The sequence below is a fragment of the Brachycentrus maculatus genome, unplaced genomic scaffold (assembly GCF_059751285.1).
Source record: "Brachycentrus maculatus isolate JH-2025_06_01 unplaced genomic scaffold, ASM5975128v1 h1tg000503l, whole genome shotgun sequence".
NCBI classification, from domain to species: domain Eukaryota; kingdom Metazoa; phylum Arthropoda; class Insecta; order Trichoptera; family Brachycentridae; genus Brachycentrus; species Brachycentrus maculatus.
The window spans coordinates 1058660-1086054 of record NW_028281249.1 but is presented as its reverse complement, the minus strand read 5'-3'; the positions used below and the strand labels follow the sequence as shown (position 1 = coordinate 1086054).

The 27395-nt window shown below is 30.3% G+C and overlaps 1 protein-coding gene across 2 annotated transcripts in view; it reads right to left on the bottom strand.

Annotated features, from left to right (window-relative positions):
* Window positions 1–3586: 3586 nt before the first annotated feature.
* The window catches only part of Dr (muscle segmentation homeobox protein Drop), a 28999-nt gene continuing 5190 nt past the window's right edge, over window positions 3587–27395 (bottom strand). Inside the window, exons 2-3 of one of the 2 annotated variants that reach the window (XM_088272530.1) lie at window positions 5416–5618; window positions 3587–4569 (exon numbers count right to left, since the gene is read on the bottom strand). In XM_088272530.1, the coding sequence (XP_088128656.1) occupies window positions 4279–4569; window positions 5416–5618 (494 nt within the window). In that variant the 3' untranslated portion in view covers window positions 3587–4278. The remainder of the gene's footprint in view (window positions 4570–5415; window positions 5619–27395) is intronic. The other variant, XM_088272531.1, reaches the window with a different exon arrangement.

The following is a 27395-nucleotide window of genomic DNA, read 5'->3' as shown; positions in this document are numbered from 1 at the left end:
ATTAGATATTATTATATTCTTATTAAAATTTGTGTCTTATAGAGTTCTAAAGATAAAGTCAGTAATTTGTTTAAACGTTCTCTCCTCACTCATTCGTTCCACATGTCCAAACGATCTCGACACATCTATCCTAATTTTATCGATAATGCTTGTCTCAGCCTTGCATTCTTTCCTTATTTCACCATTCGAACATCTATCATACATTCTTATTATAATAATAATTAACATTAGCGCCCTTGAGGTATTTTTTTACGAAAATGGCTCTATATAAGATATCCAATTTTATTATTATTATTAAACATGATCAAGAAAACAGAACGAGGACGGCCGAAAAATGGGAGACGGGCGACGGGCTTGGCACGATCCGATCAATCAGAACCTAAAATCTGGTGGTATCAAAAGTCTGCGTAATCGGAGGGCATGTATGACTAGATGTATGGATGTGAAGGAAGCGAGGAGTGTATGTAATGACAGAAGAGTGTGGCGTTCCATCCGCTCTGCCTAACCCTGCGGGGAAACGGCGTGATAGTAGTAGTAGTAGTACCAAGTAAAACTTTTATGAAAAAAATAAAATGTTCTTTGGGTTTGTAATAAAAAACGGTTTTAATTTTTCACAACACATTTTCCAAATGTGATTATTTTAATCAATAATTGTACCATTATATTTTCAACTTAATATGTACAAAATAAAATATTATGGATTTGATAGTATAAATAATAATGAGAACTGGTAAATTCATCGAAAATCGATTCTTTCAAAGAGATTCATCGAATATTCATAATTGAATCGATTTTCGAAGAATACTGCAGGGTTTACATTTTTAATACGATCATGATCACAATTAATTCATAACTATGTCTTAAAAGTAGTATATTACATTATCTATAAATTTATGGTTATTTTTTAAAATATATACATCTTCATTGGAACAAATAATTATGACTATACATATATATTCAAATTAATTTAAGAAATATTGACTAAATTATTTTAGATTTACGAGCCAAATTTATGACATAGTTGACATTTTTTGATGCTGTCAATTTAAGAAAAGATGCCAGTAATATGTAAGTGTATGAATCAGGACTGTAAGATAAGTACAAATTAAAAATTAAAAGTCCACTGTAATAATGATGAAAGTCCAAAAACCTTTTTTTATTTTGTTTTTATGTCAAATTGTGAAAAAAAAGCGATGTTTATGATGTATAGAAATAACGAATCAATTCGTTTAAATTCACGTATTGAAAAACAAATAGTGATACAGTTTTTTTAAGCTTCAAAATGGACATTTAACAAACAAAATTGGACGCATTACCAATCTACTTGGACGATTTGCAAAACAAACTGGAAGTTTAAAAACTTTGGAATTTTTAAATATAAACATATTTATATTAGTACTACATATGTAGTACTAATATAAATATGTTTATATATACCGTTAGTGTGAATACCCGACCACATATTTTATTCTTAAGTCAAGCGCGTTAGTTGGCAAGCCTGCGCGGCGCGCTCTAACAGTCTGTGCGCGCGATGTGTAGTCAAGTTTTCTGACAAGATTCCAATACTGCTTTGAATAATGTGTAGGTACCACTTTGAATACATTTGTTTTTTTTTTTACTGTCCAATTTATTTTGTTAAACGTCAAATTTGATATATAAGGTGTAAATTTTGGATTTGTGAAACATCCAATAAAAAGAAAAAAACTTGTATGCCATATTATCTACAAAAAAATACATCTTTATGGAAAAATTGAGGAAAATTACATAAAGTATAAAATGATCACTCAATTAACCAAATGGCAGTTAGTGGACCCTGTAAATATCAAGACATTCATATTTCTATTATTGAAAACATTAATTTCTTGTTGAGACTTTAAAAAAAAAACAGTATTTTTCGCTCTTTTAAATCGTAGAAACTGAACATGGAATAAGTGGACAAATGGCATTCTAATAATATTTTTTGACATAAAGCATTATTACAGTAGACCCTCAAATGTTTTTTTCATACAAATGTTTCAAAATATCTTAAAATACATTATTAATAACTGAGTTTTTTTTTATTTATTTATTTATATTTATGAAATCGAATGATGCTTTTAATCTTTGGTATTATTTACATACAAAGGCAAGTTATACAAGGAAAATATTATAAATTACAAGAAGATAAACATAACTATAAATTGTACACGTTTGACTATTTATTTACATATTTAAATAAATTAATTTTACCTAATTACATACTTAAATTTGTTTTTTATATTTACAATATTTTTATGATATGTTCTCATCATAAAATTATTAGAATAATTATATACTTAGTCATATTAAGATGAAATAATTGTTACGTGATTTAGGAGAATTAAACATTTTTATTGATATTTTTTATATGGGTCAGTAATTCTAGAGCAAAACATGAAATGTGGTGTAATTATTTGTACAGATTGTAATGTTTCATAGAGTCGTTTTAGTGGCTTAAGTTTGCTTGGTGTTCCTCCTTAGGACTTTTAGTTTGTGGGCGGGTTTAAAGCTCAAGGGATTGGCCTGTCGGTGCAGGTGGTTTATTAATGCTAAATTTATTGCCGCTGTTCATCTGAGTATAAGAACAGTGGCGGATTGTACAAACTAGTTAGTGTTAACTTACATGTCCCGCTGACAGTGATAGGGCATTTTTGACTCTGATCACGAAAAAAAAAATGATTAAATACAAATGTAAAAAGTTTTTCTATGGATAGGTCCGAATGTAAATCAAAATGTTCTATCTGATGGGAGATTTTAGAGAATTTTTTCGACTTGGGAACGTGGCTGGAGCAATTAAAGAAATTTTTCAATTAATCAATATGGCATCAAAGTCTGTTTTTTTTAATTAAATATGTAATGTATTTTATTTCACATACGTTGAATATGTATAATCTTTAAAAAATAAAATGAATCAAGAAAAACGATACTTATGAAGTGATTGATTAATGAATTTAATTCAAATATATCGATGTTTTCATATTTTATTTTGAGATCTTTTTACCAAATTATTATTACATCAAGAAGATATAAAAATAAATACTTAAAATGAAATATTTCAGTATTTTACTCGTTTTTCTGTTAAAACGTTGTTTAAAATATATGTCCAGCATTATTAATAAAATAAAATAAAAGTAATAATGAGATTACCAGATTCGAAAATTATTTTTCTTGTGAAAAAAATTACAAAAAATATTTGAAATGCATTAAAGTAATTCTCCTGACAAAATTGTTAAATAATTTGCTTGATATTAAATATTTAAAGATAATAAATTCATGACATGTCTTTTTTGCTATTGCAGCCTTTATCATTTGACACACTAGAATGCGTATTCACTAATTCTGTTAAAATTTAACCTTGTAACATGAACTTGAAGAAGTATGTTTGTAAAAGTACTGAACAATGTGTAAAAATACTTTGACATGGTCTTAGTTGTGGTTTCATCTGCGTTACGTTGTTCATTTAAGCCAGCCAAATGACAGGTCTCAAGCTCTGAGATACTCATCTCCATCTTCTCTTATTTATAAGAAAAGGACCAATATTTCATATCAAGTCGAGACACCTATTCTGATGGTCTATTTGAAGTCGAAGTCTATTCTATTTGAACTGACCATTGCATTGATCACTTAAACCAGGTAATTATCAGCTTGTAAGCTCTGGGATGCTCAGACTTCTATCTTCAAGCTAAGACACGTATAATAAGAAGAATGATGGTCTGTAAATCTGATGGTCTCTTTGGAGTTTCTGGTTGTATTGGCTATTCTCTTGCTAAAGCCATTGCATTGATCACTTTAGCCATCTATATACCAGGTTCTATTGTCTGGTATACTAGACTTCCATCTTGTTTCATATACTCGTAAAAACGATAGATATTTTATCTCAAGTTGAGTACCTAGATATGATAATTTCTGATGGTATATTTGAAATTACTGGTTGTGTTGTTCAAACTTTTGCTCTAGCCATTGGATTGATCACTCAAACCAGGCAAATACAGGTTATAAGCTCTGAGATGCTTAAACTTCTATCTGCTTTCATATAAAAATGATAGATGTTTCATCTTGGGTTATGACACCTATAAAAAGAAGAATTCTGATGGTCTTTGTGGAGTCACTGGGTGTCTTGCCCGTCTTCTTTCTCCTGTTATTACATTGATTACTTAAGACAGCCAAATACCAGGTAGTAAGCTCTGAGATGCTCAGATTTCTAACTTCTTTCTTATAAAAATGATCAATGTTTCATATCAAAAGGAGGTCTATTTGAAGTTACTGGTTGTGTTGACCATTTCCTTGTTCCTGTCGTTGGGTTTGTGGACTCGGGGGGCCCTGGTGCGCTCCCAGCAGGGCCAGATGAGGCGGCAGGAGCCCGGGAGGCCCCAAGGGCCTGCCTCCAAGCAAGGCGCCCATAGGATGCGCGGGATGGAAGTACTGCTGGAGAGCGTGAGGGTACAGAGCGTGATGGGGGTGACGAGAGAAAGAAGCCATCTTCAACTTTTCGATTTCAGCTTCCTGAAGTCGTTTCGCCTTTGCACGGCGATTTTGGAACCAGATCTTCACCTGAAGCAATGGAAAGTTAACATTAATTATAGGTTCATAAATCTTCAATCTGAAACTTCGGCAAAAATGACTAGGCGATATCGCTCACTCCTTTCAACAACGTCATATATCAAAAAACTTGACTTTTCAGGAGATCGTTTTTAAAGTTGAAAATTATAATGAAATGTTTTTTAAAAAAATATCAAGCCACTTATTGAACTTTTTACTATGCAACAGATCTTTTTAGGTAAAACCTGAATGTTTTTTTTCCATTTGAAAAATATTAAGTATATTTAAAAATAATTAACAAAACCTTTTCTTCAAAATGCAAAAACAACACTTTCTGCCCTGTAGCGGGTAAATATTAAGTTAAAAATATGCCACTTTTGCTGGGATAAAGTACATTTCTTGGGCATTCCAAAACTGAAAATTGTCGATTTTTGATATATGACGTTGTTGAAACATTATTTTTGAATCACTAGAACTTCACTAGAGACTTCATTGGTGAGATGAAAGAAGCTTTTTATTGAACAGAAACTCTTATATTAGTATGCGAGGTCCAAATCCTGGATTATAATCACATACATGAGAAATGCCAGAAAATATCATTTTAATTTCATATTAGTTAAGCTTATAAATTGACCAGAAAATTTATTTACAACATTTTGAGTGTGTCCAAATACTTGTTCACAAATCTGGATCATCTCCAATTAACTATTATATTCTTCTTCATCTTTGATGAGATGTCAAAAGACAATATGAAAAATATCTCCTTTAATTGGAGATAATCCAGATTTGTGAACAAGTATTCGGAAACACTCAAAATGTTGTAAATTACACTATATTACAAAAACTTGATCTCCTTACCTGAGTTTCTGTGAGTCTCAACGAACTGGAGAATTCTGCCCTCTCCGCTATACTCAGATACTGCTTGTCTCTGAACTTCTTCTCCAGAGCCAGGAGCTGTTGTGTGGTGAAGGGAGTCCTGGGCTTCCTGTTGGGCTTGTGCTTCCTAAGATTGCACTTCAACTTTGGGGGCTCTCCGTTGGCGTCTGTAAAGTAACGAACAACTACTTTAGATTGCATTGCCGAACAAAACATTTGGCACACACAAGAACCTAGACATAAGTATTTTTTATCAACCCTCCCTTCTTCACTACTAAATACAATGGCAGTTATTTATTGATTTGGCGTTAAATTTGTAGAACTCCATTTTAATTTTTGTATTAATTTTAAACCAAACACAGATTTTTTGAGTCTATTTTACTAACAAAAACACGTTTTTTTTATGTGTTTAAAAAATATAAATTTGACATTCGCTTGATAATGCCCTAACAAGGCGAAACAATTGTCACAATGTAAATTTTTATGGATTTTTGTTAATAAAATACAACTTAGTAGACTCAAACAATCTGTGTTTGATTTAAAATTAATACGATGGCAGTTTCATATTTTGAATTTCCATCGTTCAACGTATCTAAAACAGATGTTTTTTTGAGGTCAAGTTATCTCGCATCCCTTATGTCACTGCGACCATATTAGGTCTATTGTGATCTCCCTCTGTATCACAGCTCCTTCTCAAGACCTACGTGAGTCATGGAGCTTCACCTTCTCGGAGTCCAGTAGAGGTCTTCCAAGGATGTGACTGCGTTTGCGAGCGAGTGCGTCACAATTATAGAAAATGTGGATTGGCGTTTCGTTATCCTCCATACAAAATCTGCATACTGGGGAGTCATGAAGTCCAATTTTTGTCATGTGTTTCCTCAGTCTGCAGTGTCCTGTCAAGGTCCTGGTTAGGATCCTTGTTTGTTTTTTGCTAAGCTTTAGAGCTTCTGTGGTGAATTTCCGCGAGTACCCTATGAACAGTTTTTTGCGTGTTGATGATTTAGACAAATGAGTGAGGAAAGAAAATTAAAACAAATTTGTGGGGCGAATGCAGTAGCAGAAGAAGATCAAATATTTTTTAAATTACCTAACTTCATTATGTATTTATAAGAATACAATATTATAGCAGATGTCAAGAATCACGCTGTCCGCCATGAGCAATGTGTATTGATTTTACGTTCAATAGATGGCATTGCAATTATCACAAAAACGCGCGTATTTCAAGCCGACTTTATGTCAAAATTTCAAATGAAGCGATGAATAACATAAGGAGATTTAACCATTTTATCGTATTAATATTTAAGAGGTTCATAGTTAAATAAATAAATTCCATAAAAAGAATACTTTCATAATAATATTAGTTATGAATTTTAACTTCATTGTGATTTTTTAAAAATAATTAAATACTTCCATATCTTTCAACAATGAATGTTTCGATCTAATACCTTTTTTCTGTTGCAATAGTAATATAACCAAGAATTATTTAGACACAATAAGATATAAAAAAGACACAATTTAATACAAAGCTTATTTAATAAGTAATTAACCGACAATCTGTCCTTAAAAAAATATTATATTTATTTTAAACGCTACGAGATTTTTATCACTGGCTTATTTTTTTATCGCAGTCATCGGAATAATTTATAATTTTACGATGTCTTTGTCCGTGATAACCGGGGTTATGTATATTAATAAAATTAAATCTTTTAATTGTGCACCGAATTGCTGTCAAGGTTCAAAATTTCTCAACCATAAATAAAAAATAAAAAACATATTCAATTAAATTAAATTTCAACTCTGAAAAAATATCTAATATTATCTCGAATTTATTTTAATTATGAATATTTTTGGACAAGCGGTTTTAAGATAATTTGATCTTGAATTAAAAAAAATTAATATTATAGATTAACCCCGATATATATCATAGATTAATTTATATACTTTCTTGAAGGTAATCTGAGTGAGGTGTTTCACAAGAAAAGGTACAAATGTTACTTTTTAAATATTAATATCCGTATTCAGATACACTGTAAAATCTGATTAAAATTATGCAATTGGCGTCGTACGTCAATCATGTTTGACAGTTCGCTCACTCCTTTCAAGAACGTCATAAATAAAAAATCGTCAATTTTCAGTTGTGCATGTTTTCGGAATGCCCAGAAAATGTACTATGTATATCCCAGCAAAAGCGGCATATTCCAACTTAATATTTACCCGCTACAGTGCAAAAAGTGTCGTTTTTGCATTTTGAAGAAAAGGTATTGCTTAATTATTTTATTAAATATACTAAACATTTTTCAAATGGAGAAAAAACCTTCAGGTTTTACCAAAAAAGATCTGTTGCACAGTAAAAAGTTCAATAAGTGGCTTGATATTTATTTTTAATACATTGTATTATGTTTTAAACATTAAAAACCTTGTCCTGAAAAATCAAGTTTTTTGATTTATGACGTTCTTGAAAGGAGTGAGCGATTTGTAAACTAGACAGCTGCAGTATACAAACAAATTGATGAAACGGCACAAACCTGTATCAACACCGGTTGCAGCCACTTGACCGACATTATCATTTATACTTAACAAAAAAAATGGTTCATATAAAAATTTCCAGTACTCAACTTCTTTTTTTTTGTTTGGAGAAAAAAATCAAAAATAAAATTAAACGATTTATTTTGCACCACTTAAAATTTTGTTATAAGTATACTGTATCTGTTTAGTTAATAAATTTGAAATATTATTCATGTACAACGCTATTTGAAAAAATTAAAATATCTTTTGATAGGGTAATTAATTTCGCGCCACCTGTATAACCACAATCCGTCTGAATTCACACGCAAATTAAAAATAGATATTATCTCTTCAAACCTATTAGAATTTTCATTTATTATTTAACCAAGCAATATCAATAAATAATAAAATAATAACAACCCTCACACATTAGTCGACATTTATTAAAAAAGCTTTTAAGTTTTTTCGTTCGTCTCAAAAATAAGAGTCAATTTTGTCGCGCATAAAAAAATGTTCTCGATAAATCTCTCAAATTTACATTTGGCTTCGTTCAACACATCTCTCCGCATCTAACAAGTTAATAAATATGAGTAAAAAATACTTAACGCATTGACTGCCAAAAACCGGCTATACTTTTCGTTACAAACCGTAAGCGACCAAAAACCGTTTAGTCGGATTTTCTACACTACATACTGAAAATAAAAGGGTATTATCACTCGGAAAAATATCTAATTTAACATACTCAACCTATAAAGGATTGTGTAAGACCCGTTATGTGTTTATAGCAGCCGATATAATCAATATTTTCATTCATCATTTTTTTTGCAAAATTCGACTTCGTAAAATCGTTGTTTTCGTAAGTTGGTAACGAATGACGTCACAGAAACGAATCCGCACTACTACTATTATAGCTCTTTTAAGCAGATACATATAAAGATCCGCCCCATAATACACCCGATGACGTAAAATTTGATGACGTTTTATTTATATATCTAAAGTTTAAACCTTAATATCTCCCTTACTTCTCTACAGATTTAAATGAGAATGATACTGATAGTCTTGTGCTAATTGTGTTAATTTGCTAGTATTTTTTGCTATTAGTACAAATTGAATTAATGTTAGCCATTCGATAACTAACTACCATATGTTTTCTCCTATTCCGAGAATTCTAATAGAATATATGGCAATAATTACGGACCATGGATTAATATTTTAAGTAAATCAATTAATGTCTTTAAGTCAAAATTTAAAGAACACTTTTTGGATCTCTCGCTATGAATTGTATGGTGATAATTAGCTTCCCTAATTCTAACCAAATTTTTAATATTTTTTTTCACCAAGTTTTGTATTTTTTTATTACATGTAGGTACTTATTTTTTCTTACTTCATTATTTTTATTTTTATTGTTTATTATTTGTGTTAATTACTACATATCGCTCACTGCTTTAAACAACGTCAAATATAAAAAAAACTTGATTTTTCAGGAGATCGTTTTAAAGTTTAAAAATATAATGTAATGTATTAAAAATAAATATCAAGCCTCTTATTGAACTTTTTACCTTGCAACAGTTCTTTTTAGGTAAAACCTGATGGTTTTTTCTCCATTTGAAAAATATTTACTTTATTTAAGAAAATAATTCAACAATACCTTTTCTTCACCAACAACAATACTTCTGCCCTGTAGCGGGTAAATATTGAGTTAAAAATATGCCGCTTTTGCTGGGATATAGTACATTTTCTGGGCATTTCGAAAACATGCACAACTGAAAATTTTCGATTTTTGATTTATGACGTTCTTGAAAGGAGTGAGCGATGTTAAAACACGCTCTTTATCATTTTTAGTAAAAAGCAGTAATGCCGTACATAAATAAATAAATTAGCTTGGTTTTTAAGGTACGTAATTCTAAAATCGTTGGCAAATAAAGTGTTAAACACGCATGTTAATATGTCTGATTCTAAGCGGTATGGTTGTTCCCATATATCGGATGCAAATAGATCATTTGAATGGGACAAAAGTATTTCTGGAGCTCTGCCAGTCCGTTCCTCAGTCGAGATATTCGAGATGAATTGACACTACTTAGTAGTCGGAAAAAGTCGTTAAGTATTTAATTTTAAGGCATGTGAATAAATAAATAAATAAATCATTTAAAAAGTTATTCTAGTTTCCTGTGGCATTTATGAAATAATGAAAAAAATTAATAATTTTTTTTTTTGGACAATCTATATAGGGTCGTTTTCGTAAAAAATCACCTCAAATATGCTTCACAATTTATGGTAATTTTAACATTTGAAAACAACATAAATAAAAAATAATTTTTCACTACAATATATCGTAGTCATACAGGAGAAAGTGACCAAGTGTATTTTTTACGAAAATGTGATCATCGACTATGTGATATCGTACTAGCCTAATTTATTGCCCTGAAAAAAATTCCAAAGGATTTTAAACTTGGATGTATAATATATTGACTGTTAAAAATGACTAACTGCATTGATGTTTATTTTCTTGCCAAGCAAAAGTGACTTAAATGGCCCTTCTGAACATTTTACGTTTTGTTAGTTGGTCACTTTTTCCTGTACGACTACGATATGTACATACATACATACTAGGTGGAAAAACCTAGAAATATTATATGTAAAAATTGTGGACACACTCAAAATATTGTTTACATTGTAAAAAAACGCGTAAATTAAAAGAATTAAATTGTTTTTCATCTTTTACCCCCTTTTTTATCCAATGGTGCTTAGGGAACAGCATCGGATAGAAGAGATGATAACTTTTGTTAGCATTTTTAGTTTTTCTATATAAAAATATAAAACTTGTAAAAGACCGCTATTCGAGTTTATTAATGTAAACACGACTAGTTTTGAGAACAGATGTTCTCAATAGGTGGAAATAAATATGCTTTCATTTGTAATTTCACCTATTGATGAGAGCATCTGTAGTTCTCGAAACTAGTCGTGTTTGTGGTCTAATACAATTTTTTTATGTTAAACTTTTAAACAAGAACATTTTACTTTAAATATATAACTTACATATATACATTAAAGTATTTTCATATAAATACATAAATTATAAAACATCAGAATATTTGTAAAAATCTTATAATACCTACATTAAATTATAAACGCTTTATTTTTATATTTTAAGAATCGTGTTATTTCACAAAGCTAATGCCAAATCAATATATAATATAATTAAAAATTAATTCAAATTTAAAATTAAAATAAGAGATTAAAAGTTATTTTGTGTATCTAAAATATTCTCGGTATAAAAAGTACCATTTAATTCACCCCTTACAAGACTTTTTTTAGTGAAAATTTATTTTTTAATTAACTTGTATTTTTTAACGAAATGCTCGGTCAGTTGAGGGTTAAATTTGTCGTCTTCCATTGTTAACCTTTTTGGATGGACAGCCTCGTTAATTCGGGAAAGAATTCCTTTGTTCCGGTTAGTTATTCGGATTTCGATTTGGGATATTTATTCAAATTGAGTCGGAGGAACTCCAATTATTCAATGCGAGCTCTTGAAATTCGACCGATTTAGACTGACTTCTACCATAATCTTTGAAAGTGTTAAGTTCCTTTGTCAATTTATTATATTACCGGATCGGAAATGCATCAGGAAGCATAAATACTACACTAATGGGTCAAATGCTAAAATAGTAATAAGGGTATATTTATTATTATTTTCATTTTAATCACCATTGAAATAAGTATTACACCAATTTCACCTACAATCAAGGGTTGATGGTCCATAGATTGAACAATAAATATGGATATATTAATGGATTTGGCGATTAATTTGTTATTTTCATTTCAAATGTTAAATATTTATTATTATTGTCATTTTTATTGACTATTGAAATTGGTAATAAGTATAATATCACTATTACCCAAAATCAAGGGTCTGTTACCAAAAGTGAACAGTAAATATGGGTAGGTACATATATCGCTCACTCCTTTCAAGAACGTCATAAATAAAAAAAATCGTCAATTTTCGGTTGTGCATGTTTTCGGAATGTCTAGAAAATGTACTATATCCCAGCAAAAGAGGCATATTTTTGACTTAATATTTACCCGCTACAGGTCAGAAAGTGTTGTTTTTGCATTTTGAAGAAAAGGAGTGTTTAATAATTTTTTTTAAATATCAGATGTTGAAGTATGTTGAGATGCCAAAAAATTATGTTTTTTTATTATATAAAATGCAGTTCTACCAAGAGATGTCAGTTCCAAGATTAATTATAGTAGTTAGTTCTGATTGTTGAGTTGGCATAACTGAAATGAAAGAGTAATTGCCATCGTCAATGTCAATTTAAATACCAAATTTAAATCATTTAAAATCGTTTTGTTGTCGTTTTCGTTTTTGATTAGAGCACACGCGCCAAGGAAGATCAAACACGATTGGTCCATAATGCCAACTAACCCTTCAATGCAAAACGTTTCAGACTTTTCCGATCGCCCACGTGGCCGCATTCGGAATATTAAATTTAGAAGAAAGTAAAAAATGTTTAAAATAGAGTAATTAAAAAATATTTATTGCCATAAAATTAAAAAAGATGGCGATCGATTGAAGAGATTCGCTGGCTCTATGGGTCGAATGTCGAAATAATTCAATGTTTTAAAGATTCAAAAAGCCGGTGTTCGATAAAAGAAATTTAGAATTCGTTTGATAAAAGAGTCAAAAGTCCAGATAATTCAATCTTTTTAAATTTCAAAAACCTGGTTTTCGATAAAAAAAGTGATTTAGAATTCGGTTGATATATGATGAGTCGAAAGTCCAAAAAATTCAATGTTTTCAAAATTCAAAAAGATGGTGTTTGACAAAAGAGGTCGAGAATTTGGTTGCTGTTTGGGTCGAAAGTCGAAATAATATTTGTCTGTCTTCTGTAAAATAAAATATGAAATTGAAATAAAGTAAAAAACGTATAAATTTTTCCACTATATTATTAAATTGAGAAAAAAACGTATTCATTATTTGTAATACAATTTTGATGCCATTTATTTAAAAATATTTTCATTACTATTATTATTTTTGGCAACACATAATATAATAATTTTTTACATTATTTTTAGTGCGTCCAAATTTTAGTTCACAAATCTGGATTTTTCCATTTAGGAGTTATTTATATTGACACATCACATAGGTGAAGATTTTTGGTGAATTATTTTTTTTTCTTTTATTAATGTAAAAAAACAAACAAATGCAAATAGATCTGTGTTATATTTTTAATGCCTACAGCTACCTTTAACTGTTGAATTTAATTAGATTCGACTTACCTAGTTCCACCCTTTAAACTCGGCAATAATCGATTAGAGGTACAGCCAAGGCGTATTTTAATTAGCGAAACAACGTTTGGTCTGTGAGACTAAATGCTTCTCGACTTTGAGCGTGAATACCGTTTTCAATCGAGTGTTATTGGAACGCACTCAAAATTTAAACGGTTGAAATTTAAAACGGTTCAACCTTTCATTCCAATTTTAATTTTGTTTGAAAATTTTCTAATTTCATGCTTTGAATTTAAACTGAGTGGACTTGGACTTTCGAAAGTTTAAAATACGAATACTTTTTAATTTTATTTTTTAACTAACATAATTAATTTTACTTTTAAACTAAACTAAACTGAACTTAAATTAAAGCATTCTCATTAAAAAAAATGTAGTATTTTCAATGATATTAATATCTCTGTTACTTTAAAACCATCACGTCGCTTCCTCGCTGGGGTAGGCAGAGAGAATATAACGCCACACTTATCTGTCTTAGCGAATAATCTCGCTCTTCCACATTTACATATCCTCATTCATACCCGACGATTCCAACGGTTCTGACTCCTGAAATGACCACTTTCCAGTATTTGAAATGCTAAACCATGCCTCAAGTTTTTCTCGGTCTACCTCTGCTTCTTATACCAACCACATTCGCCTCATAAATTTATTTTACTATTCATTCCTTACTCATTTATCGATAATGCTTATCACAGCCTTGCATTCATTCCTTTTATCATTTACTATTCAAACATCCAAATTAAATCGTTTAATTCGGCACATTCGTCTGAGAGAACGCATTTTGACTGCATTCAGTCTCCTTTCATCCTTCTTTTGCCAACTACATACATTTAAATGTTTATATTACAGTAATAATATAATCGGCGAACACATATGAGGACCTGCATCTATGTGTATGGAAGAGGTTAAGTCAAGATATAAAATTGAAATGTAGCTTTGTTTTAAAAGTTAATTATAATGTCTACCGGTTTCGAAGCTAATCGCTTCTTTACCAAGACTGATTAATACTAAATAGATAGTGTTTTAGTATTAATCAGTCTTGATAATGAAGCGGTTACCTTCGAAACCGGTAGACATTATAATTAAGTTATAATAAAATATAAATAGTGATTTTAAAACAATGTTACATTTTAATTATAAAATGGAAAATCACAGAGTTAGTGCTTCAAATATAAATTACAAATTAATATTGTTTGCAAATACGAAATACGAAATTTGATATGGCTTTTTTTTCTCTCTGCCGACCACTCCGAGAGGCAAGGAGTTAATTTATTTTTTTGAGCTATAGTTTATTTTTCAAGTCAATATTAATTAAGCAAAAAATGAATGAAAATTCTCATTCCAAAAGCTCCATTAGCGAAGCCTCATAAAAAGGAGCAAGACTGTCAAATTGTGAAAGAAATTAGGAATGCGCTAAGTGCCGAAAAGAGAAAAACTAATAAATAAATAAAAAAGGTATGCGTCGGGTTGAAAGTGACGGTTAAATCTTCAAACGCATTATTGGTGCATCCGAGGACTTTCAACTTCAAACGGATCGGGGTGATTTATGCACCAAAACAATTGAGAACTGCGACTTTAAGTGCCCGAGTCGAGCTTGATATATTGAGATCGCTGGCGTGTTCACCTATTAAAGATATCACGAAGAAAAAATACTCAAATAATATGTCACCAATAAGCTATCATCTGTTTATATAGAGATGATAGAGAAATAATTAACGGGTGAATACTATGTTTAATATATAAATGTATTATGTTTGTTATCTCCGTCTCCGTAGTGTAATGGTCAGCATGCTCGGCTACCATTCTGGAGGTCCCGGGTTCGATTCCCAGGGGAGGGTCAAATAAATACAAGTGATTTTTTCAATAGATTTATATTATCAGATTATTATCAGATAATTATTATTAGATTAAAACCAGTCTGATGATGTCGGTAACGATGAAACCCGGTCGCTGGTCAAATAAAAATAAAGTGGAAAAGCTAAAAATATTGATTTTTTCACTCTGATATTTTTTCAATATTACCCTGGACTGGTACCTGAAGCGGTACCAGTCCAGGGTATTCGTTTGATAGTCCATATTTATTTGACCCCTCCCCCCCCTGGGAATCGAACCCGGGACCTTCAGAACGGAAACCGAGCGTGCTGACCATTATGCTACGGAGGCGGACAAAATGATTTAGTTATTATTATTCGGACGAATGTTATATATATGGTTCTCAAAATAAATAATGAATTAGGAAAAATATCGCTAATTAATTTTAAAGGTGTCTCAACTTGATACGAAACATGTATCATTCTTCCCTTTTTTATGAAAGAAGATGGAAGTGTGAGCATTCCAGCGCTTATGACCTAACATTTGGCTGGCTAAAGCGATCACTTTAAACAGTTGTGTAACGTTCACCATTCTGCCCATTATTAAACATCAACATTGCATTAATTATTGTTTGCAAAGTCAGATTGGTGTTGCGTTGTGTTATTCTCTGCCTGCCCCTGCGGGATGCTTCGTGATGATGAGTTAGTTATTTTTGCATTTTGATCAAAAGACTTCCACGTATCGCCCTCCAAGGCAACCCTGAAGGACGCAGACCCCCAGACAGACTTCCGAAAAGATGGAAAGACAGCTGGGAGTCAACATCCCAAGAGCGACATGCGGAGGCACAAACAGATCCCTAGGATCTACATAAAGAAAAAGAAGAAGACGATAAAAAAAGAGTTATTTCAGAGTTGTAAATATAGCCAACTAAGCAATTTCGCTTTCAATGAGCCATTCTTTGAACCGCTACGCAATGCCGGAGAGAAATTTCACAAAATGTCACCCGTTTAAAAACTAATAAATTCTCTTGAACTCTCCTCCGCGGAGACGTTAATAGATGTATTCGTTCCTCTTATTTCGGGAGGTAAATTATTTTACAAGTCGTCCCTGATATATTCAATTTATCTCGACGTAGACCCCAGAAACAAAAAGCCCCAACTCAAAAAAAAAGAGACGAAACGTCGGTGATTCGATAATCGATAATTATACCAGAATTGAGAGCGAAATTTGAAGGACGCGTCACATTTTTTAGGCAGACTTCGTTACATGAGAGAGAAGAAAGATATAACGTAAAGAGAAGGAGAGAGAAAGCTATATATTCCGACGGCATGCGAGAGGAACAAAAGAGAACATTTTTTTTTTATTTTACATATACTAAAGATGTCTATCTCTGCAGACGAAAAGTAAATTTTGATGAGACGTGAATACAGATTTTTGTGAGATGAATTTACACGTGATGATGAGAACATCTGTAGTTCTCGAAACTAGTCGTGTAGTACATTAACAAACTTGTTTTTCATTACAAAAGTGTTTTTTTTTATAATTAAATCACTATATTATTCCACAAAGAAATGCCAATTCAATAAAGTTTACTAATACAAGTAAAAAGAAATTGTAATAAAAATATTATTTTTCCTTGTAATATTCAATTTCTATAAGGTATAATAACTTTATTTTTTTTTATTAAATTAACATAAGCAACTTCAAAAAGTGTTATAAAATTATTTTATTGTCATATTTAAATCGTGTTCATCCAAAAAATTAATGCCCTATCGCTCACTCCTTTCAAGAACGTCATAAATCAAAAAACTTGATTTTTCAGGAGAATGTTTTTAAAGTTTAAAAATATAATACATTGTTTTAAAAATAAATATCAAGCCACTTACTGAAATTTTTACTGTGCAACAGATCTTTTAGGTAAAACCTGAAGGTTTTTTTTTCCATTTGAAAAATATTTAGAATATTTGAAGAAATAATTAAACAATACCTTTTCTTTAAAATGCAAAAACAAAACTTTCTGCCCTGTAGCTGGTAAGTATTAAGTTTAAAATATGCCTCTTTTGCTGGAATATAGTACATTGTCTGGGCATTCCGAAAACATGTACAACTGAAAATTGTCGATTTTTGATTTATGACGTTCTTGAAAGGAGTGAGCGATATCAATAAATAATATTCATACAAGTATACAGAAACTACAATAAAAATATTTTTTTCTCATTCAATCTTTAAGTAAATAAAATGTAAGAAATAAAACCTTGATTAAGTATAATTATTTAAATTTTTATTACATTATCATTAACAATTCAAAAATATATGTAATACAAGTGTTTTTTTTCATATTTAAATCATGTTCATCCAAAAAGTTAATGCCAAATCAATAAATAATACTCATACGAGTATAAAAAAAATTAAAATAAAAACATTTTTTCCTAGTAATATTCAAGTAAATAATTTAATGAATTAAAACTTTGATGAGGTATATTCACTTAATTATTTATGACAGTAACATTATCAATTAAAAAAAACTCCTTTGTTTAAAAGGTCTTTTAATTTTATATATAAATCGTGTTATTCCAAAATGTTAAAAACAAATCAAATAAATAATACTCACATAAGTATAAAGAAATTAAATTTAAGAAAAAAATCTCGGTAATATTAAAGTAAATAATTTAATGAATTAAAACTATGATGAGGTATATTCACTTAATTTTTTATAACACTGACATTATCAATTCAAAAATATACTCTAATGCTAAACGAGTCTTATAATTTTATATTTAAATCATGCTTTTCTAAAAAGTTAATTCCGAATCAATAATACTCACACAAGTATAAGGAAATTACAATAAAAAAAAAATTTTTTGGTAATATTCAAGTAAATAATTTAATGAAATAAAATCTCCATGAGGCGTAATCTTAATTTTTTTATTATTATGATTTCAAGTTGTGGCAGTAATTTATATCCTCTGCGCCGTCAACATTAATTTGGACGGGCAACAAGACGTCAAAAGAAATCAGCATAAAAAAACAAGCTAAAAGAAAACTCGAATAAATTGCACGGCGTCTCAAATACTGCCACAACTCCAATAAAAACTAAATTATGACTTTGTTCTGGCTTAGGCATTTGTATTCAATTGTAAAGGTTTCTAAAGTTAATAAAATTATGCAATATATTTATATATATATATATATATATATATATATATATATATATATATATATATATATATATATATATATATATATATATATATATATATATATATATATATATATATATATATATATATATAAATATATATATATATATATATATATATATATATATATATATATATATATATATATATATATATATATATATATATATATATATATATATAAATATATATATATATATATATATATATATATATATATATATATATATATATATATATATATATATATATATATATATATATATATATATATATATGTGTTAAAAATTAATTTGACTTTTGACACCACCAGATTTTAGGTTCTGATTGATCTGATCGTGCCAAGTCTTTTTCGACCGTCTTCGTTATGTTCTCCTGCTAACATTCGCCACATATACTTTCTTTGCCATTCTCTCGTTATACATTCGCTCCACGTGTCCGTACTACCTTAAAGAACTCTTCTTTATCTGTTCAATAATCCCTAGTTCATCCTTGCACTTCTTTTTTATATCTTTGTTTTTTAATTCTGTCATAAAATGATTTTCCACCATTCGTCTGAAGGACCGCATTTCAACAGCGTTCACTCTGCTTCCTTCCTTCCTTTATGTTTTAGTTATATTATTTATAAAAATAAAAATGAAATATTGGTTTGTTCATCTCAGTTTCTCCACTTGAATGATTGATGAAGGAGAATATGGAAGTCTGACTTCCATATTCTTCATGACCTAAGTAGAAATTCCAGATTTCGTCAACAAAAATTTAGACACAATTAAAAATGTTGTTTTTGTTTTAAAATTTTATTTGAAGTCTAGCGATTTTGTCACAGGTTAAAAATACAAACAAACGAGGCTATTTTTTACGATTATTTGTCAGCCATAAATACCCCCTAGACACGCCATCGTTTCTATGAAAATGTACTGTTTTGAAATTAATATAGAATTAGTTGTACTCTAACATGAAAGCTCGCATGTTTCAGGAAGTATTTGTGAATAATAAAAAAAATACGTAAAATTAAGGTACTTGTGAAATTTCATATTGAAATTTTTCAGTCGGTACCATTTGTTCTGATTGGGATATGAACACGCAAATTGCTGAATTCATGTAAAAATTAAACGCTTATTTAAGTGGATTGAAAATAATTTATATCATGAAAATTTCAAAGCATTTTTTTTCAAATTAGGCTAACTTCATTCGTTCTCTGGACAATGGATAACGGATGTGGAGTGAATGGATAACGAGAGAATGACTAAGAGAATAAAACCTTATCCTTTCCTAAACTCCCTTTTTCCTTTGCCTTCCTTATTGTCATCAATTTGTAATTTATGTTTTTTTTTTTAAATATGCAAGTACTATCTACCCTCTGATTGCAAACAGCTATATATGGTATCAAACGTTTTGATCAATATTACTTATCTGTTTTTGGTTGGTTGGAAGATATTGCTTTTTAGCAATTTATTTTCCGTACATGACGTTTTAAAAAATTAATAAATAAATAAAAAGATTGAAAGCTGTCCCACCGCATTCGAAGATCTGATACAGAAGCATCTAGGCTTCTTGACAGACCTTCTCTTGCAAAGCAATTTTTTTAATGAACTTAGTTGCTAAATAAATAAAAAACGTTTTAAAAAATTAAATCGCTATTTTACTGTGAATTTACATTTAAAAGCTTTCTCCGCAGGGGTAGGCAGAGAGAATAGAACGTCATACCACTCTGTCCTTGCAAAGATTTTTCGCCTGTTCCTCGTTCGTGCATCTCCTCATACAAACCCGCAGATCGTTTTGACTCCTGACCCGGCCGCTTTCAGACATTTGACATAGCTGATCGTGCCAAGTTTTCTTCGGTCATCTTCTGCTATTTTTCCAACTACCATAAAAATAAACCGTTTTTTTTCTCACGCATTCGTTTCAAATGTCCAAAGCATTTCACAACACACCTTTCATAATTTAATCTATAATGCTTGTTTTTCTGTCTATAAGGGTCATATTGGCTTGAAAACATCAGTCAAAAAACAGTGAAATAGATTGAAAGTGTATATAAATATATATGTTCATTGTATCCCATTGTCCGCTCTGTTGGGTTTCTTAATTGGCTTAACAGAATCATATTAAGGGTTCCTTATCGTTCCAGTTTTTAGAGTCGAATCAATCCCCATCTATATCAAAACCATACAATGCTGTCAACATAAAAAAATACATTTAAGTTCTACTAAGTATAAATATTATTTAATTTAAATAGTTATGAGAACGTAATTCAAAATTAAACTGAGTATTTATATATATGGATACCTCGATATAACCATAAATTACTATAATTGATAGATCTATGAATGATTTAATGTTCGCAAATTATGGTTAAATTACCATAAACAAGTTTTTTTCTGTAATTTAATAATGTTACAATTTCAAACACATTTGTTGCCCAATCAAATTTTATTGCAGTACTTGTTTTAAAATGTATAGCAATCGCAATTCATTCGCTAATGATTCAAAATGTTATTTATGTCAATTTATATTACAAACTAACATAAATAAATTAGATCTGAAGTAAATAAATCTACACAATACCTACCGATATTATATCGCTCACTCCTTTCAACAACGTCATACATAAAAATCGACAATTTTCAGTTGTGCATATTTTCAGAATGCCCAGAAAATTTGCTATATCCCAGCAAAAGCGGCATATTTTTAACTTAATATTTACCCGCTTGAGGACAGAAAAAATGTTTTTTTGCATTTTGATGAAAATGTGTTATTTAATTATTTTTTTACACCGACGTTAAAAAAAAGTCACATATCGCTCACTAGTTCAACAACGTTCAACAAAGTTCATATCACAAATTACCTATATATATATATATATATATATATATATATATATATATATATATATATATATATATATATATATATATATATATATATATATATATATATATATATATATATATATATATATATATATATATATATATATATATATATATATAATATATATATATATATATATATATATATATATATAAATATATATATATATATATATATATGTATATATATATATATATATATATATATATATATATATATATATATATATAAATATATATATGTATATATATATATATATATATATATATATATATATATATATTTATATATATATATATATATATATATATATATATATATATATATATATATTCATAAATCTGTGTGTGTGTGTCTATTGCAAAATAATTTGCATATATCAATTAAACTCTACAGACAGGAAGTGTGATTGCGAGCGTACAAGAATGACGTGACGCAAGAAGCTGTAATCTGAGGTAGCATCATCTCAATAGGGCGATAGTACACTTGTAGCAGTCGAATCGGAAATGTCGTAGGTATATCGCAAAGTTAAACGGAAACCCCGCTTCTGCATTCTAAACCGGAAATGCTGAGATATGGAGGATCCATTCAATTCTAGCTACGGCGGCTCAACTGTATGCCATTCACTTTTCACAGAAGAGCAGAGATGAACAGAGAATGAATTCCAATGTTTAACTTTGTTTGCTGTCAGACATACGTCTTGGCCAGAAACAATCAGTTCTACAACATTACTATGGTTCAACAATAATTTAGAAGCAGATTATACAATAATGGAGTGTGTAAATAGCACAGATAATAAAATCAAGATAAAAATATAAAGAAAAACATTGGTACCATAAACCAAGCTAGGACACAAAATGCCGAACCGTATTCTAGTGGAATGGAAGGTCTGTTGACGACTGTCAATAGTCCGGCTTCTCCTGAGGAGTGCAACGTGGTTTCCTCCCAGCAATGAGCAAATACTGAGAAGATCCTGATTGGTCCACACTAGATTATCCCCCTGTTCCCAACACAGATTAAAATAAAACAAGCTCTTAGATAGAAGAAATAAATATCCGTATAATGATCTGTGAATCTTATAGATTATAAGGAAGGTAAAAAAATAACTCATTTTTGACATTTCAACATATATTCAACCTATATGAAGAAGAAATTGGAAGTCTGGGCATTTACAGGTCTTACGACCGTCATAGGTTTGGTTAATTGATCTTTTTACACATGTGTAACATTCACCAATTCTACCCGACAATGATTCATAATTAACAACCACACTATTTAAATTCTTGGAACTTCTACATACGAGACTAATTTTTGGAATTTCTAAATTCAGTCACATCACCCCACTACTTCACAAACTCCACTGGTTACGCTTTCCCGAAAGGGTTGAGTATAAACTCTGCCTACTCATGTATAAATCAATACACAATATGGCTCCAGAGTATCTTAAGGAGCTGTGTATTCCAGATGAATTGGTTGATAGACGTCTCACGCTTCGATCGGCTACAACATCTGCAATGGGCAAAGTTATCTTACCAGCTCGCAACCAACGCACTAAATTTGGCGAGCGTCCTTTGCTGTTGCAGGACCGACGGCGTGGAATGCTCTTCCACCAATGGTTAGAAATAGTGAGAGTGAGATGATCTTTAGAAAAAGACTAAAAACACATTTGTTTGCTAAATCATTTCCACCATAATATTTTCCCCAATTCATTCACCGTGAAGCGCCCTTGAGGTATTTTTTTACGAAAATGGCGCTATATAAGTTATCCAAGTTTATTATTATTATTGATGGTTTTTCTGAACTCATATGTACAGCCACATGAGATTAATAATACTACTTATTGGAGATAATCCAGATTTGTGAACAAATAATACGACACACTCAAAATGTAAAAAAACTCTCAAGTAAAAAAAATCACCAGAATTGGAACCAGGACTTCAATGCGCTGCTAGTTTGTTCATCAACCATATTCATTTATTCAAATACGACAAGTGTCACAAATTTCAGGATTATGCATGAAGAAAGGCTTACGAATTTTCAAATCGACATCTTCCCGGAATCCCGGCAAATCCTTTCGGGGAGTTTGCTAAACAAAACAGGATTTGGGAAACAAACAGACATACTATCGGAAACAAAACGAAAGGGGTTGGTTCTTGATACAACCCTTAAGTCGAGGGATTTGGCTTGCTTGTTCAAATGGAGATTCAATAAAGTCAGATGATTGAAAATATATTTGTAAACATGACGACCGTATTAAGGTCTGCCACGAACAAGATCTTGTGTTGTTTCGAAACGTATGTAAAGAAATTCATCCTTTTTTTTACATCTCAACATATATGACGAAGAATATGGAAGTCTGGGCATTTACGGGGGTTACGACAGCCATAACAGGCCTTCCGTTCCACTAGAAGAGGGTTTGGCATTTGTGTCCTAAGCATTTATATTTTAAAAATATTATTACATCATTAACCCTAGTTAACTAAACTATATTTGTACATACAATGCCATTTGTAGATCGCACAATATTAACATATCGCTCACTCTTTTCAAGAACGTCATAAATCAAAAAACTAGATTTTTCAGGAGAACGTTTTTAAAGTTTAAAAATATGATACAAGGTATTAAAAATAAATATCAAGCCAATTATTGAACTTTTTACTGTGCAACAGATCTTTTTAAGTAAAACCTGACGGTTTTTTCTCCATTTGAAAAATATTTAGTTTATTTTTAAAAATTATTCAACAATACCTTTTATTCAAAATGCAAAAACAACACTTTCTGCCCTGTAGCGGGTAAATATTAAGTTAAAAATATGCTTCTTTTGCTGTGATATAGAACATTTTCTGGGCATTCCGAAAACATGCACAACTGAAAATTGTCGATTTTTGATTTATGACGTTCTTGAAAGGAGTGAGCGATATCTAGTAGCTGTGCGGAATAGTGATTTATTGTTAAATATATCTTACGTTAATTCCCAATAATCCAAACTTAAGTGCCATGTAACCGATTCCTATTTTTAATAAATACTTTTGATAAGTTTCACGTTTTTAATTGCGTAGTCCGCCAGACGAATGTTTAGTTATTAAGAGTTAAGGCTGAGATCAACTTTTCACTGACGGTTAGGCAAAGGCAAATCAATACAAGAAAATAAAAATTAATAAAGCCAATTAAAATCTACCCAAGCTGCTTTGCCTAACCGTCAAAATATTTTGAATATTATTAAGTAGATAGTCTGCCTCCGTAGTGTAATAGTTAGCACGCTCGGCCACCGTTCTGGAGGTCCCGGGTTCATATGTAAACGATCAAGATAACACTGCGTTTATATGAAGCAGTGCCCTATGCACCATTGGGGTGCGGATAAGGGTTTTATTATTTATTATTAGATAGTCTTTTAGTATTAATCAGTCTTGATAAAGAAGCGGTTAGCTTCGAAACCTTAATTAAGTTATAATAAAATATTTATAGCGATTTTAAAACAAAGTTACATTTGAATTAAAAAATGGAAAATCACAAAGTTATTGCTTCAAATATAAATTATATTAATCAGTCTTGATAAAGAAGCGGTTAGCTTCGAAACCTTAATTAAGTTATAATAAAATATTTATAGCGATTTTAAAACAAAGTTACATTTTAATTAAAAAATGGAAAATCACAAAGTTAGTGCTTCAAATATAAATTATACAGTAAACAGAGTTTATAGCGATGTTAAGTAGATATAACGTTAAATACAAGTCTAACAATTACTTTAAATGAATTTACAGCATTTCTATGGCCATGTTCACACGTTGTTTAGAGCATCGGATAAGGTAGTAACGATATAAAAAAGTTCACTCCCATTTATAAGCCTTAGATCACATTTCCGCTTATGTTTAAACTTTAATTACCCACTGTGTACTTAGATAACAATGTATGAAGTTTGAACCCTGTTGTATTTATAATAAAAAAATAAACAGGGCTTGCAACTTTAAATAAAAAAGTTAGTATACTATGATTAGTATACTGTCCGCCTCCGTAATGTAATGGTCAGCACACTCGCCTACCGTTCTGGAGGTCCTGGGTTCGATTCCCAGGGGGGGTAAAATAAATATAAGTGATTTTTTCACTGTAATATTTATTTAATATTACCCTGGACTGGTACCTGAAGCGGAGGGCTGATCACCTTTCCTTCGTATGTAAACGATCAAGATAACACTGCGTTTATATGAAGCAGTGCCCTATGCACCATTTGGTGCGGATAAGGGTTTTTATTTTACATTATTATTATACTATCTTTACTTTGTAGTTGTCATTTGGAGCTGACGTATTCGCTACGCAATGCAGAATTAAAACAACATATGGGAGATTTTAAATCATATTTTTAAATCAAATTTTCATATGGTGTACGGAGTGTGTGGAAGTTTTTGGTAAGGGAAGGGTAATTAATAATGAGTTTTTCAATGTTTTAGAATTTAGTTCATAAACCCTGATGAAGACAAGGTTCTTGTCGAAACCGGTTGGATAAAGTGTACCAATAAAAAAGTGGTTAAAACAGAGTTGTTTAATTTTACAAAGTTTGTAAAATGTGCCAAAAAAGTATCTGCGAAAAACATTCAAGAAATACTAATAATCAGGGTTTTTTTCATGTAACGCGGTGGAACGGCGTTTCGGCATTTTTTTTTTCTTTTTTTTTTTAACTTTTCAAAATCAATAAGACTATACAATGTTTGCGCTTACGTAATTCCAATTTATATTTATAAAATTCGTCAAAATGATAGGAAAATTTGCTTTAAATTTTATTTATTAAATAATTAGCTTGACATGAAGTGAGTCCCGTGACCTTTTTTGTTTTAAAAAAAGCCCTGATTTTAATCAATGTAAAAATTATGGATTTTTAAAACATTTAAACATTTTATAAACGGTAAAAAAAATAAAAATTATTTTACATATTTTATTAATGTGTATTTTTACTTATGTATACAACATAATCTTATACACCAAAAAAAATTAATCTTTATTTAATTTTAACTTTACTTGGTAAATAGCACTATTTTTCAAAATCTATTGTGGCACGTGTTTCGACGAATTCAACGTCTGAATGCATCGATACACGTGTTGGAATAAATGGAAAATATTGAAAATGAATGTTAGAAGCACGTTGTCCGTCATAAGAACTGATTAGTATAGAGCGCGTTGCTGTTAAGTCCAACAGATGGCGCTGCCATAGTGGCAAAAATATGTTTTACGAAAAATACTTATCACTGGCGTACATAATATATGTATATGTATATTATAAAATATAAAATACTTTGAACAAGCGAATATTTATATTTTTGTTCGTATAGATTTCCATCAACTATTAAACTATTTTATTCGTTTTTATTGTAGGTACATATTATAATTTTAACCTATAGGTACGGTTTTGCCCTTTTTAACTGGATTCGATCACTTTAGACAGAGCAAAAAACTTCCGAGTCTAAATTAAACGAAACCATTTAGACTAATGGTTAATGGTACAATTTACTATGGCTATTTATTTTTCTATAATACCTCTGTAATACTCGGTAATCGGTATGCAATCTCATTACACAACTTGATAGTTTGCCTGTTGGTTGTAATTACGAGGCATATAATTTAATTACTTAATATCTACCTAGCAACTTGGCCATTAATTATTTTATTCGACGTGATAAAATGAGTCGATCAATTAAAAAATAATACATACTGTATGTAAAACTAGAAGCAGAGAAAGAACGAGGAAGTCATGGTTTGATCGTAGGGCTAGTATTTGTTGAAAAGTAACTAAATTTTCTTTAAATCCAGGTAACATTTGACGTAATTGTTTGTTTTTTAAAACACCGTTTTTGTATTGTAAACCTAAGTTTTCCTTCGAAATAAATATATGGTTTTGAAAAAAAATGAGTTATTGAAAGGTGGTTAACCCTTATCCGCACCCCAATGGTGCATAGGGCACTGCTTCATATAAACGCAGTGTTATCTCAATCGTGTACACATGAAGGAAAGGTGATCAGCCCTCCGCTTCAGGTACCAGTCCAGGGTAATATTGAATAAATATTACAGCGTAAAAATTACTTATATTTTATTCTACCCCCTTTGGGAATCGAACCCGGGACCTCCAGAACGGTAGCCAAGCGTGCTGACCATTACACTACGGAGGCGAACAATTGAAAGGTAAGGAGTTATAATAAATTAGTTTCAATACATACGCTAAAAAACAAAACAAAATCCAATTACTATATGTTCGTCCGCCTCCGTGTTGTAATGGTCAGCGTGTTTAGCTACCGTGCTGGA